General features: G+C 41.1%; 1 protein-coding gene across 1 annotated transcript; it reads right to left on the bottom strand.

Moving 5' to 3' along the window:
- Positions 1-8,685: 8,685 nt before the first annotated feature.
- Positions 8,686-8,997, bottom strand: LOC123450321 (MFP1 attachment factor 1-like; the record flags this gene model as incomplete). Its single annotated transcript, XM_045127637.1, has 1 exon — positions 8,686-8,997. A coding segment is annotated over one exon (312 nt), but the record flags the coding sequence as incomplete, so codon positions are not given.
- Positions 8,998-15,216: the final 6,219 nt, after the last annotated feature.

Raw genomic sequence — 15,216 nt, 5'->3', positions numbered from 1 at the left:
GACAGATTCTGTTTTTGTTGAGTTGGTTGCTTGTTTTGATGAAACTATGGTTAGTATCGGGGGTACTAGCCATGGAAAAGTGAGAATACAGTAGCCCATCATTAATATAGATGGAATTCAAGTTTGCTATAGTACCAAAATAAGTGGTAGTTTGTTTTCTTGTACTAATGTTATCACAAGTTTCTGTTTAAATTTTGTGTTGTGAAGTTTTCAAGTTTTGTATGATGTTCTCATGGACAAAGAGATAAGGAGTGGAAAGAGCTCAAGCTTGGGGATGACCAGGGCATCCCAAGCCAAATTCAAGGACACCAAAAAGCCTAAGCTTGGTGATGCCTCGGGAAGGCATCCCCTCTTTCGTCTTCAATCCATCGGTAACATTACTTGGAGCTATATTTTTATTCACCACATCATATGTGTTTTGCTTGGAGAGTCTTGTATCTTAGGAGTATTTTCTTTTTGTTGTGTCACAATCATCCTTGCTGCACACCTTTTTGAGAGAGAGAGACATGCACTCATCGTGATTTTGCTAGAATGCTCATAGTGCTTCACTTATATCTTTTGAGCTAGATACTTTTGCTCTTGTGCTTCACTTATATCTTTAGAGCACGGCGGTGTGTGATTTGGTAGTTGGCTTATGCTATGAAAGTAGTCCCAAATGTGCTAGGTACCCAAAGAGGATGCAAAAACCTCCATCTTCATGTGCATTGAGTAGAAAGAGAAGTTTCGATTCCTCTTAATTAGTTTTGAGACATGGATTCGGTAATATTGAGAGTTATGTTAGTAGGGTGTTGTGAATCTAGAAATACTTGTGTTGAAGTTAGTGATTCCCGTAGCATGCACGTATGGTGAACCGCTATGTTAGGAAGTCGGAGCATAATTGATCTATTGATTGTCATCCTTTGTGTTGAGGTCAGGATTGCGCGATGTTTTACACCTACCAACCCTTCCCCTCGGAGTATGCGTTTAGCACTTTGTTTCGATTACTAATAAAAACTTTCGCAATAAGTATGTGAGTTCTTCATGACTAATGTGAGCCCATGGTATAGCTGCACTTTCACCTTCCACCATTCCTAGCCTCTCTAGTGCCGCGCAATTCTCGCCGGTGCACAAACCCACCAATTGTTTTCCTCAAAACAGCCACCATATCTACCTACTATGGCATTTTCAGAGCCATTCCGAGATATATTGCCATGCAACTCCCACTGTTCCGTCTCATGACTTGTGCCGTCACTCTCATATTGCCATTGCATGATCATAAGATAGCTAGGGAGATGTTTCAACGTCATACGCCATGCTAGATCGTTGCACATCCCGGTACACTGCCGGAGGCATTTCCTATGGAGTCATCATCATTGTGATCTTTGAGCTGTGAGTAAATAAAAGTGTGATGATCATCATTATTAGAACATTGTCCCATGTGAGAAAAAAAGAGGCCAAAGATCCCAAAAACAAAAAAAAGAGAAAAAAAAGAAGAAAAAAGAGAGGCCTAAGAGCCCAAATGAAAAAAGAGAGAAAAAGAGAGAAGGGACAATGCTACTATCTTTTTCCACACTTGTGCTTCATGATAGCACCATGTTCTTCATGATTGAGAGCTTCTTGCTTTTTCACTACCATATGCTAGTGGGAATCTTCATTATATAACTTGGCTTGTATATTCCAATGATGGGCTTCCTCAAAATTGCCCTAGGTCTTTGTGAGCAAGCAAGTTGGATGCACACCCACTAGTTTTCCTTTTGAGCTTTCACATACTTATAGCTCTAGTGCATCTCTTGTATGCAATCCCTACTCATTCACATTGATATCTATTAATGGGCATCTCCATAGCCTATTGATACGCCGAGTTAGTGTGACCATCTCCTCCTTTTTGTCTCACAACCACCACCACACTGTGTTCCACCTATAGTGCTATATCCATGTCTCGCGCTCATGTATTGCGTGATAGTTATAAAAAGTTTGAGAAAGTAAGAGTGCGAAAACAATTACTTGGCCAATTCCGGGGTTGTGCATGATTTACATTAGTTGTGTGAGGATGATGGAGCATAGCGAGACTATATGATTTTGTAGGGATAACTTTCTTTGGCCTTGTTATTTTGAAAGTTCATGATTACTTTGCTAGTTTGCTTGAAGTATTATTGTTTTCATGTTAATAGCAAACTATTGTTTTGAATCTTACGGATCTAAATATTCATGTCACGTGAAAGAAGTTGCAAAGGACAACTATGCTAGGTAGCATTCCACATCAAAAATTCATTCTTTATCACTTCCCTACTCGAGGACGAGCATGAGGTAAGCGTTGGGATGCTTGATATGTCTCCAACGTATCTATAATTTTTGATGGTGTCATGCTATTATCTTGTCAAACATTGGATGTTTTGCATGCCTTTTATATATTTTTTGGGACTAACTTATTAACTCAGTGCCAAGTGCCAGTTCCTGTTTTTTCCATGTTTTTGACCCCTTTCAGAGGAGATTTTGAAACGGAGTCCAAACGGAAGAAAATCCCCGAAAAGATTTTTTTTGGAACGGAAGAAGATCGGGGAGCTTGGGAGCCAAGGCAAAGGAGCCCAGGGGCCCCACAAGCCCCCACCACGCGGCCAGGGGGGTTGCGCCATCGAGGCTTGTGGGCCCTCTGGACGCCCTTTGCCCTAGGTCTTTCGCCTATATATTCCCATAAATTCTAAAAAAAATTAGGAGATCATCGCAATCACTTTTCCGCCGCCGCAAGCTTCTGTCTCCGCAAGATCCCATCTGGGGCACGTCCTGGTGCCCTGCCGGAGGAGGGATTCGGACACGGAGGGCTTCTTCATCAACACCATGACCTCTCCGATGATGCGTGAGTAGTTCACCATAGACCTACGGGTCCATAGCTAGTAACTAGATGGCTTCTTCTCTCTCTTGGATCTTCAATACAAAGTTCTCCATGATCTTCATGGAGATCCATCCGATGTAATCTTCTTTTGCAGTGTGTTTGTCGAGATCCGATGAATTGTGGATTTATGATTAGATTATCTATGAATCTTATTTGAGTTTCTTCTGATCTCTCTTATGCATGATTTCATATCCTTGTAATTCTCTTCGAGTTGTGGGTTTTGTCTGGCCAACTAGATCTATGATTCTTGCAATGGGAGAAGTGCTTGGTTTTGGGTTCATAACGTGCGGTGACCTCACCCAGTGACAGAAGGGGTAGCGAGGCAAGCATCGTGTTGTTGCCATCAAGGGTAAAAAATGGGGGTTTCATCATTGGTTTGAGATTATCCCTCTATATTATGTCATCTTGCTTAAAGCGTTACTCTATTCGTCATGAACTCAATACACTAGATGCATGCTGGATGGCGGTCGATGTGTGGAGTAATAGTAGTAGATGCAGAAAGTATCGGTCTACTTGTCTCGGACGTGATGCCTATATGTACGATCATTGCCTTAGATATCGGCATGACTTTGCGTGGTTCTATCAATTGCTCGACAGTAATTTGTTCACCCACCGTGATACTTGTTATTTTGAAAGAAGCCTCTAGTGAACACTATGGCCCTCAGGGTCTACTCCGCACCATATTTTCAGCCTTATACTTTTTACTTCGTTACACTTCCCGCCTTCAGATCTCACTTTGCAAACAATCTTGAAGGGATTGACAACCCCTTTGAAGCGTTGGGTGCAAGCTTATTTGTGTTTGCGCAGGTACTCTGGACTTGACGAAACCCTCCTTCTGGATCGATACCTTGGTTCTCAAAATGAGGGAAATACTTACTGCTCCTGTGTTGCATCACCCTTTCCTCTTCAAGGGAAAAACCAACGCAAGCCCAGCCTCTGTCAACGTGTCTATTTCTGGCGCTGTTGTCTGTGGGATAGCACCTCTCCTCCCGTCCGAGCCCGCCCCGCCCGCTCCCCGGCCACCGCGTGCAGCAGGCCGGCTGCCGCGCCCGCCCCACGCCTCCCCTCGACCTCCTCGGTCGCCGCCCGCCCTCCGCCCGTAGTAGGCCGGCCGCCTCTCCTTCACCTCTTCCCGCCCGCGCTCGCCCCGCCCCGCCCCCCGGCCGCCGCCCGCCCCTCCACCCCCTCCCACCCGCGGCCCACCCCCTGGTCGCCCTCCGCCTCCCGCCCTCCGCCCTCCGCAGGCCCACCCGAGGCGGCCGCGCCCTCCGCCTCTCGTGGCAAGAGGCCGGCCCACCCCCGCGCCTTCCGCCCTCCGCCTCCCGCCCCCGCGCCGCCCCGTGCTCTCCTTGCCGACCCGTGGGTATGCATTTTTTCTTTTTTTTGTTTAATTTTTTTCCTTTTTGATTCATTGTTGGCACTCACAATTTTTTGTTTTGTGTTGTGTAGACGGAGGCGTTGTCCGATGATTCCCGTTGGTCGTCATCGGACGATTCGGACATTGAGGAATTGTGGGCAGAAACCGAAAGAAACCCTTGTCGCGTACAAGTTTTTCTTCAAACACATTGTCATATTGAGGATGCAAACACTCATGGTCAGCTTCGGGATAATCTAGTAGAGCACCAGTGGCAGTTGGCTGGGCGGCGCCAAGGTCCATGATGTATCTTTGTTTACTTTTTTATGTCCTATTTGATTCGAACAATTATTGTAATTTGCTTGAATACATTGTTGTAATAACTTAAATGATTATTATGTGTTTGAAAGTACTATTCGGTGTTGTAATAATAACTAGAATGATTATTATTTTCTTCAAATCGTTATTGAGATGATGAAAATTGTGATATGTCAAATGACAGTTTTAAGGATTGGGGTTGCGGCAAAGACTAGAACCATCAAACTCAACCGTTATAACGGAATGATCATCACTAATAATGCCCTTAAATTCACAAATCCTCAAACCAATTTAAGGGTTGAGTTTGAGGGTTCTAGTCTTTGCCCCTATTTTTCAACTCTTCAAACTGTTAGAAAATATCAATTTTTAATCCTTAAACTGGTTTGAGAATTTGTGAATTTGAGGGCATTACTAGTGATGTTGTAATGAGAACAGGGTTCTCAGTTCGCGCTTCGGCAACCTAGGACTCGAAGGTCCATTCCCTGGAGACCTCGAGCTTTGCGCCTCCATGACCACTCTTGACCTGTCAGGCAATAATTTCTCAGGGCTGCTGCCGGAACACATCTCCGAGCAGATGCCCTATGTAACCTACCTGGATCTCTCGAATAACAGTTTCTCAGGCGCGATCCCTGAAAGCATCGTGAACATGACGTACCTGAGCACTCTCGCCCTCTCGAGAAGGTAGTCCTATAGGATAAAAACGATGCAGCCAGGATCGTGGCACTCAAGGATCAAACTAGGGCATGAGTTGCTACTGTACCAGTACTGTTATTGTACTTGTATATGGTATAAGTTATATGCGTGCGTGCGTGCGTGCGTGCTAATATGTATCTTTACTTATTAATAAAGCACTTATCGCTTCTGTGATACGTCATGAAAATTGACCAGAAGTTTGCATAAATTACCCACCATGCTACCGAGAAGTAATAGAAAACGTTTCACAAAGCGAAAAATCCCAAACTGGGCCGGCTCATGTAAAAACCTCCTATATTACGCTCAGCACCCTGGGAGAATATCCAGCACACCGTATGGGCCGGTCCATGCACAGGCACCAGTTTTTTTAGTTCCGTTTATTTATTTATCTTCAGTTTCATTTTATTTTTCTATTTTAAATAATTTAAAACTTCAAATAACCTTTAAACTTTTAATAAACTTAAAATTTTAAATCAACATATTTAGAAAATAAAATGTTTGTGACTTCAAAAACTGTTCGGAGTTTTTGTAAATAATGCTCGCATATACAATAAAATGCTTGCAAGTTTGAAAAAATGTTTGTAAATAAGAAAAATCCATGATTTCAAATCAAACTCCATGTATGAAAAATTATTAAAAACATTTAACAAAATGCTTTCTAATTCAAAATATGTTAATGCATTTAAAAAATGTCCTAAAATTTTAAAAATAGTTAATGCCTGTTTTGATAGTTTCTTTTTTTATTTAAATTTTTCCGTACCATTTTTGTTCACTAATAATTTAAATAATTTAGAATTGTAAAAGCATTTGCATATTAAAAAATAGGAATTTTGAATTAAAATGTTGACGAAAACATAAAATATTTGTGGATTCGAAAAAGGCGTCGGATTTTTATATTTTTTTTGCAAATTCCAAAACAATGTTCGTGAATTTAATAAATGTATTACTGACTTATAAAAATGTTTGTTTATTCAGAAAAACTTCATGCGTTTTAAAAAATGTTTGTGAATTTAAAGTAAAATCCTCCAACATAAAAAATTATGTTCGTCTTTTTCAAGAATTGGTCGCCAATTCAAAAGAAAATATTTAAACCCGTTTGAAATATAAAAAATATTCACGATTTTTAATAAATGTTTGTAAATTGTAAAAAATGTTCTTGATTTTAAAATTGTTCATGAAAGATCTAATGTATGTAGTTAAACATTAATGCTTCTAAGTCTTTGTGAAAAAATACCCGTGTGATTTTTGAAGAATTAACTGTCGGATGGATCAGATTATTATTGTATGTTTACTAAAAAAACTTGAAATTAAGAATAATTCTTTGAGTTATCAAGATTTTTGACAACCATGATTTGTTTTTTGAAAATGTAAAGATTGCTTCAACTTGTGAATAAATTTAAAAGAAGAAGTATTTTCTTGCATTTGTGAACAAAATTTTAAAATTAAGCAATGATGTGTGAACATAATGTGGTCATCATCATTGAAGATTATTATTTTTCTTCCGTTGCAACGCACGGGCCATTTTGCTAGTGTACTACAAATAAATACACGGCGCGTGGTGCTCCTTTTCTTTGGTGGCTTTCCACCTTAACTGTATTCATGGAGCCTGCAGGAGTTTATTTACTTAGATAAGTTCCTTTTCTTTGGTGGCTTTCCACGGTACTACAAATAATTTAAGAGTAATTAACCGGTTGTGTTGATCTGTGATTTATTGATGTTGCGTTGGTCCAATCACACCAGAGTCCAATTCTCCATACGTAACGGGTGGACACGTACCAATATTTCATATAGGTTAACTAATGACTTACAGGATTAACTTGCAAAAATGTTAGTACGTTACAACGAAAATATAAAAAATACATATAACACTATATCGGGTAAGGTTGCTGCTCTAAACTTGTAAGGATGCTGCTAACAAAATGATTAAAAAAATGACAGGAAACTTTTACTTAAGAATGACATTCCAATGACCTCATCAAGCTGATATCAGAGTTGGCAACATTTAATTCAGGTCACATATGGCATATATCTTGGTATGAGTCCAATAAAACAATCGGATGAGGGACAATATCTAGATTGTTGACGGTATCTAGATTAGTATATTGATGTGAGTAATTGAAAAAAATTTCACCGACTGTGACATATATTTGCGGTGGTCGTTATATATTGAATGACAAGATTCATAATTCATGTGCATGAATTCAAATCTTCTTTTATTGAACGGATTCTAATCATTACAGGTGTTTCACATTGCGAGCAAATACCATAGACAAAAGTATATATGCATATCACATCCGATATGAAGAGAAAATATGTGAAAAGCCATTAAGGATTAATCTCATACAGGATGGATCAAGAAACAAATTAATACATGTTATTCGACAACTTCAATTAGCGGTTCTTCAAGAAAAACTAGTCACGAATTTGGAGTCCATGTGTGGGTAAGAGAAAAAAGAATCCCCTTCAATCTTGACCACCACACAACATATTTATCACTGAACTGCACCAACGCAAAGGAGTATTTAAAACTTCTAAACTAATTCATACACTGTAGGGCCGCCCTACACGAGCTACACCATGCACCTATTCCTATTCCATACACTGCTCCTTTTAATCCAACTCACTTTTAATTTATTTTCTTCAACTTTTTAAAACACACGAACATTTTCTTGAATCACATAACCTTTTTAAATTTACAAACATATTTTAACATGCAAACACTTTTAGAATCACATGAATACATTTTTAGAAAGAGTGTTTTAAAAAAATTTAAACAATATTTCAATACATAAACACTTTTTTGAAAAACAATACAAACATTTTAAAATGCAAGTGCACTTTTTAAAAAATTGACCTTTTTTTCAAAAAGCGCAAACACATTTTAAATTACACAACCATTTTAAAATGCAAGTGCACTTTTTAAAAAATTGACCTTTTTTTCAAAAAGCGCAAACACATTTTAAATTACACAACCATTTTTTTAAAGCATGTAGACATTTTTCAAAATTATGTAAGCAGGTACTATAGCATGCACGTATAGAACTTGAATGCATGTTATCCATCCTTCGCCGCCGCCGGGAATGTATGGATTGGATATTCAAGAAATAAGATCGATCGTACTTGTTTTAAGCACAAAATAAAAAACTCTGTCCCAAATAATAAAATAAAGAAACAGTTATACATCCGAGACCCTGATAGCCAGCAGGTCCCCTCGGGATGTGCCGCCTCCGTAGGCTCCATCCCCATTACGTCACACCCTCTCTCCATTGTCTTTTCCATGGATTCTCGGCCTGCGCCGTCCTCATGGCTAGATCCGACCTTCCGCAACATGGCCTCAGGAGCCCAGCACCTCCTCGTGCTCCTATCCGCGCTCCACCGGGAGCTGTTGCATCCGCTGCTCCCAGCCCGTGCTCCTTCATGCATGTGTATTATCTGTTTTTATCAGAATTAATCATTCATCTTCCTTCTTTTGAGGTTTGAAATCAGGATCGGCCTTGACGGACGGCGGCGCCTCCGACGGTTTGGCCTTGGCGGCGGCAGAGCGGGACTTGACGAAGTCGAGGAGGCGGCGGCTGACCTCCTTGGAGTAGAGTTGCAGCGCCTCGATGCCCTCCTCGATGGATGCGGCAGCCCCGCCGGCGACGACGGCGGCGTCGAAGGCCTCAGCCTCGATGGCGCGGGCGACGGGCTTGACCTCGACGGCCGGCACAGCACCGTAGCGCTTGCAGAGGAGGGTGTCGCCGGCTAGGGTATCCACCAGACATGAAACGATTTTTTAACTTATAAAAGGACCGCGGGTTGATTTCCAGGAAATAGAGGGATGTTTTTGGAAAAACGTCACGAGGATGACAGAAGACATCGGTGTTTTATTATTAGGGAGAGTATAAAAAGTTATCGACTTCTTACAGATAGATTAAAGGCGAGTGCTCTACGCCGGCGCGAAAGCGAAACTTTCGGCCGGCCGCGCATGGGCCCGACGATCCGCCAGCCGCCGCGCGTCCGCATCGTTAGATCTTCATGCAACACTTTTTCCCCGATGCAGCAAAATTTCGACGCGATGCAACAATTTTCGTCAAAGGTTGCAACAAAAAAAAATTGTAGCAAAAAAAAAAATCTACATGATCGTAGCAAAAAAACGAAGCTGATGGTGCGTGGCCGCAAAAGTTAAACGCCGGTTGTAGAAAATATTTACGTGAACGTGGATGCAACTTTTTTACTGAATGGTTGCAGCAAAAAATGATGTTGGTTGTAGCAAAAATTAACACGGTTGTAGCAAAAATAAAAAAACACCGATTCTGACGAAAAATTAAACGAACTGAAGTTATAACCAAACATATATGCAGCTTTTTTACTGGACAAATGTAGTAAATAAAAAACGCTTATAGCAAATATGAACACTGGTTACAATAAATTTAGATAGAAAAAAATTGCATGCCTAATCAGCGCTCAGCACCGGTCGCGTGCGGCCAGCCCGCACACCCGCCAGAAACGTTTTCCTAGATTAAACAAACTCTAGTCTATGAACTACCGGTCCTGTGATAGAAACAGGCTGACGTCCAAACTAACTAATGAGCTGCATACTACTACTACTCGCATCAGTCTGAGTAATTTGTATCCCTAATATACTACTACTACTAGTTAATTCGATCTCTTTAGCAATCATGGGAGCATAAACCTCTCGCATCAGTCTGAGCACTACTTATTTCCATAATTATTACACCTCCAGCCAGATATATAAGGCTGACCATAGTGAGAAGTATCATATAGTAGTATCATGCATATGATACTATGATATGATACTATCTTTATAATGCATAGTATCATAAACTAGTATCATAGATGGTCTCATTTATTGACATGCAAGACACATAGTAGCATAGCATTTAACATGTTACGGTATCTACCTATGTTACTTTAACCCCCTCTCTCTTGTTTAATTGTCTGCCACATCAACATGTTTACTAGTCCCAAAATTATGATACTACTTAAGTTACTCCCATTATGACGAGCCTAAGACGTTACCTCAAAGAACAATATAAGACAAAAGTAATTGGGACAATATAAAATAAACTTTGATCAAGAATCAATCCAATAATACACGGATTATCTGTAAACAAAAATCAAAGATCATCAGTAGTTTCTTTTACTGTCTCTGTCTTAGCCAATTTTTTTTCATAAAAATCCAATCAAAGCAAAGAGCGTGCATGTGATTAAAACTAGGGGTTGCGGTACAAACTCAATTTTTTACAGAATTTTTGAAAGATTAAAACTAGGGGTTGCAGTCCAAACTCAAATTTGGGCCAGCATAAAAAAGAAGTTAATGTGCTCAAATTTTTCAAAACATTGGAATAAGTTTCTACAAAAATATGATCCAGGAACATCATAGGTCATCTTCAAGTTTTTGTAGAATTTTCAGAAGAAGCTATCAAAAGGTTGTAGTGCAAAACAGGCCCTTAAAGAAATGTAAAAGTCAGTTATGAATAAAATTAACCTCGGCAAAATATTAAAAGAAAATCTCCAATGAATGTGTCAAAAGAAAAGAAATATATTGATGCAAGCCCTCAGGTTCCAACAAAATTTTCAAAAACATTTACTTGGGGAAGAATTTTATCATTAGGGAAAAGGGGTGGTTCAAAGATAAATTGAAATCCAAAAATTCAGATTTTAAAAATAAACATAGCCAATTTTAAAAGAATAACCCCATTTGAATAAATCAAGGATTAAAAATGGTCTCAAGTAAGGGCTCAAGTACTAAATGATCTTTAAAATGCCACTTGAAGAGAAAAGTTTTTTCGAAAGAGGCTTTGAAAAGAGTTATGAAGCAATTTATTTCTCAAAAAAATTATTTTAGGCAATATTTTAGTTCAGAAAAATGTTATTAAATTTTTGGGGTCTGACAGTATACCTCGTGGATGATAATCCCACTTCTATTTCACAAGCGTATGCTTCTCCAGATGCTGATTACTGGAAAGCTGCGGTCCGTAGCGAGATGGATTCCATCATGGCTAATGAGACATGTGAAATTACTGATCGTCCCTATGGTTGCAAACCATTGGGATGCAAGTGGGCGTTCAAAAGGAAGCTTAGGCCCGATGGTACAATCGAAAAGTACAAGGCTAGGCTTGTGGCTAAGGGCTATGCCTAGAAAGAAGAATAAGATTTCTTTGACACTTATTCACCTGTGGCCAGACTGACCGCCATTCAAGTACTACTCTCGTTGGCAGCCTCACATGGTCTTCTTGTTCATCAAATGGAAGTTAAGACAGCTTTCCTAGACGGAGAGGTGGACGGGGAAATCTATATGCAACAGCCAGATGGCTTTGTGATAGATGGCCAGGAAGGAAAAGTGTGTAAGTTGTTGAAATCTTTATATGGTCTCAGACAAGCACCTAAGCAATGGCATGAGAAGTTTAATACAACTTTGACATCTGTTGGCTTCATTGTTAATGAAGCTGAAAAATGTGTATACTATCGCCATGGTGGGGGCGAAGGAGTTATATCGTGCTTGTATGTTAATGACATACTGATATTTGGAACCAACCTCAAAGTGATTGAGGAGGCTAAGTCTTTTCTGTATCAGAACTTTGAGACGAAGGACCTTGGGGTGGCTGATGTTATCTTAAACATCAAGCTCTTGACAGATGATGAGGGTGGGATTACACTTCTGCAATCCCACTATGTTGAGAAGATTTTGAGTCGCTTTGGATATTCAGACTACAAAATTTCTCAAACACCATATGATCCAAGTGTGCTGATTCGAAAGTTCAATGTCTCAGTTATAGATCAATTGAGATTCTCTCAAATTATTGGTTCACTTATGTATCTAGCTAGCGCAACAAGGCCTCACATTGCGTTTGCTGTGAGCAAACTGAGCCAATTTGTTGCCAATCCGAGTGATGTTCATTGGCGTGTTGTTGAAAGAATTATGCGTTATCTGAAAGGTACTATCAACCGCGGACATCACTATACGGGATACCCGTCGGTACTTGAAGGGTATAGTGATGCGAATTGGATCTCTGATGCTGATGAGATGAAGGCCACTACTGGGTATATGTTTACTCTTGGAGGTGGTATTGTTTCCTGGAAGTCTTGCAAGCAAACGATCTTAACGAGATCGACAATGGAAGCAGAATTAACAACATTAGACACATCTGGTGTAGAAGCAGAATTTCTTCGAGATATTTTGATGGACTTGCGTGTGGTTGAGAAGCCGGTTCCGGCTATCCTTAGGAACTGCGATAATCAGACAGTTATTGTCAAAGTGAAGAGTTCAAAGGACAACATGAAGTGCAACAAACATATAAGAATGATATTGAAGTCTGTGAGACGTTTAAGAAACTCCGGAGTGATAGCGTTGGATTACATCCAAACGGCTAAGAATCTGGCAGATCCCTTTACTAAAGGGCTATCACGTGTTGTGATAGATAGTGCATCGAGGGAGATGGGTATGAGACCCACATGAGTTGCCATGGCAGTAACCCAACCTATATGATCGGAGATCCCGTGAAGTAGGACCTGGGAAATCAAGCCAGTGGTGAACTAATGAGAGTAACTTTACCTACCCACTCCATTGGAGATGCAATACTCTCGGATACTATATGGTAGGATGACTACTGTCTTAATGTGTTCTAAAGCTTATGTGTAAACAAGATGCTGTCCTACAGGGCGATCTTTGGAGGAACACACCTATATGAGCCCGACTGCTAGTCACAGTCTATGAGATTGGGGTGATCTCTAGTAAACTCATGAATAGGTTAGGAGTGTGACTAATATGCTACACCCGAGGGGTCAGCCTTCGGAAGCCTAGTACTACTAAGACTTGTGGTGAAGCTTCTTTATGCCAAACTGACAATTCAAGGCATAGTCCATTGTTCAGTTGTAAAGGAGTGTAGCTGCTTGCTCTAGGTGAAGCTCAACCTTAATAGGTCTTCACTAAAATGCTGGTATATCAAAACAGTGATTGGAATGAAAGAACATAATGTGCCCTTGAGATCTGGTGGGGGATTGTTGAAATCTGAGATGGGCCCAAAGCCCATAAGACAATTTCAGAAAATCTCTAAGGGCCCATGTAGGTGGTGGCATGACAAGGTGGTGGTGGGAAGTGTAGTCCCACACCTCTAGTGGAGAAGGAGTTGGACCCATTTATAAGGGTCTCTCTTCTTCACGCTATTGGAGCATGGGAAGAGAAGAGGCCCTCGCGCACTCCTCCTTCGCCGCCCGCCTTGCCATGCGTTGCCACGCCACGACGCGGGTTACGGGAATGAGCCAAGCCGAGCTCATACCTACGCGCTTATTTTTACCGGTCACGAATGGAGAATATGTAAGAGAGGCGCCACGATCCGAGACGTCGGATCATGGGTTATTACCGACTTGGACATGGGTCCAGCCCGCGTCTCTTCGCCCAACCGCCTATATAAGTAGGGGGACTCTGTCACGTTCACCATGTACACGGTCGATGGGAGAGCAGGCCTCCGAAAACCCGCCTCTACGGATTCTGTACGGGAGAGGGGCGATTAGGTTTTTGGGGAGTGATCACGTGTCTGCTCGCCTACGTCCGTCTGCTTCGTCCACGCCGCTTTCGTCATCGCCATGACTTCACTAACCGAGGCCGACCGTCTCGTCCGCGAGAAGGCCTAAGCCGAGAAGAAGGCGACAGAGGATGCTGCCGCTGCTGCCGCCACCGCTGCTGCTACGGTCAACTGGCAGATCGGAGGGTATAGTTCATTTATCCCCCTCCTGTTTATTTCAGAACTAGTAGTACTAGCTATATGCACAGATGTTCGTGCTATATGCGTAGTACTTGCTAGTCTGCTCCGTAATCAGTATGTCATGAACCTAGTCAATGCCATGTTAGTGATTGTTTCATGGATTATTCTATTCGTAATATTGCCTATTTACTCAACAATCGAAAAACCTAATGTGTGCAGGAATTTTTCAACTAGTGGTTTTCCTGCTGCACTCAAATCGGATAAGTTTAAAGGTACTTATTTCAAGCGTTGGCAGACAAGAACCACCTTATGGCTCATGGCTATGAACGTGTTCTGGGTAGCTGATGACGAGGTGATGTATATACTTCTCGCCCCTCGTTGGACCCCAAGTGGAAGGAGGAGATATAGTCAGCAGCAAATTTCCCTCACACAGAGACTGTAAGGTTTATCGAACCCGTAGGACTCCTAGGATCAACAAGTAGGTGTCTCCCACCCGTGTCAAGTAGAATACGTGGACCCGCACACACAACAAATAACTTTGCTCCCAACGAGTATAGAGAGGTTGTGAGTCTCTCCGACCTTGTAGTTTGCAAAGGCTCAAAACACAAGCGGGAAGGTAATAGTGATTGCAACGGAAAAGTAAATAAAGCGGTAAATGATGGAGGTGTAAACAATGATGGTGATATGGACCAGAGTCACATGACATTCACTAGTGATGTATCTCTCCCAAAATACGATAAACAACTATGCTAGGGTAAACAAATCACAGTTGGGCAATTGAGAGAATTATGATTGCACCGCAATGCTAATTATGCTCCTTGATAGTTAGAGGTTCGATAGTAATGGGCAATACGTCAAGACAAGTAGACCGTTTATTCATCAACATCTACTTACTAATCACCCACCTTGAGATATCTATCCAGAACATCTCTCCGGTATTAAGTTGCGAGTCCCACCCAAAGTGTAAACTGAAAGAAACGAACAAGTACATTAACGAACTATGCGTAAGGTAAACAATCCTTGCAACCGTGGTCACATGCACCATTGTTTTCTCCCTCGTGGCAACAAGCACATCCCCTAGTCTCATGTTTCTGTCACTCAAGCTAGACATCGAGGGGCCCGAACCCACAATCATGCATAACGCTCCCTCTTGGAGTTACGATCTACTACTTGGCCAAAGCAATAAAAAGCAACGAAGAACATGCATGAATCACTAAGGAACATAATATAAAAGGATAATCAAATATATAACTCATAACAATCTGAACATAATC

Source organism: Hordeum vulgare, chromosome 4H (genome assembly GCF_904849725.1).
Source record: "Hordeum vulgare subsp. vulgare chromosome 4H, MorexV3_pseudomolecules_assembly, whole genome shotgun sequence".
In the NCBI taxonomy this organism is placed as follows: domain Eukaryota; kingdom Viridiplantae; phylum Streptophyta; class Magnoliopsida; order Poales; family Poaceae; genus Hordeum; species Hordeum vulgare.
The sequence above is the reverse complement of the archived record's forward strand: the minus strand, read 5'-3'. Positions and strand labels throughout refer to the sequence as shown.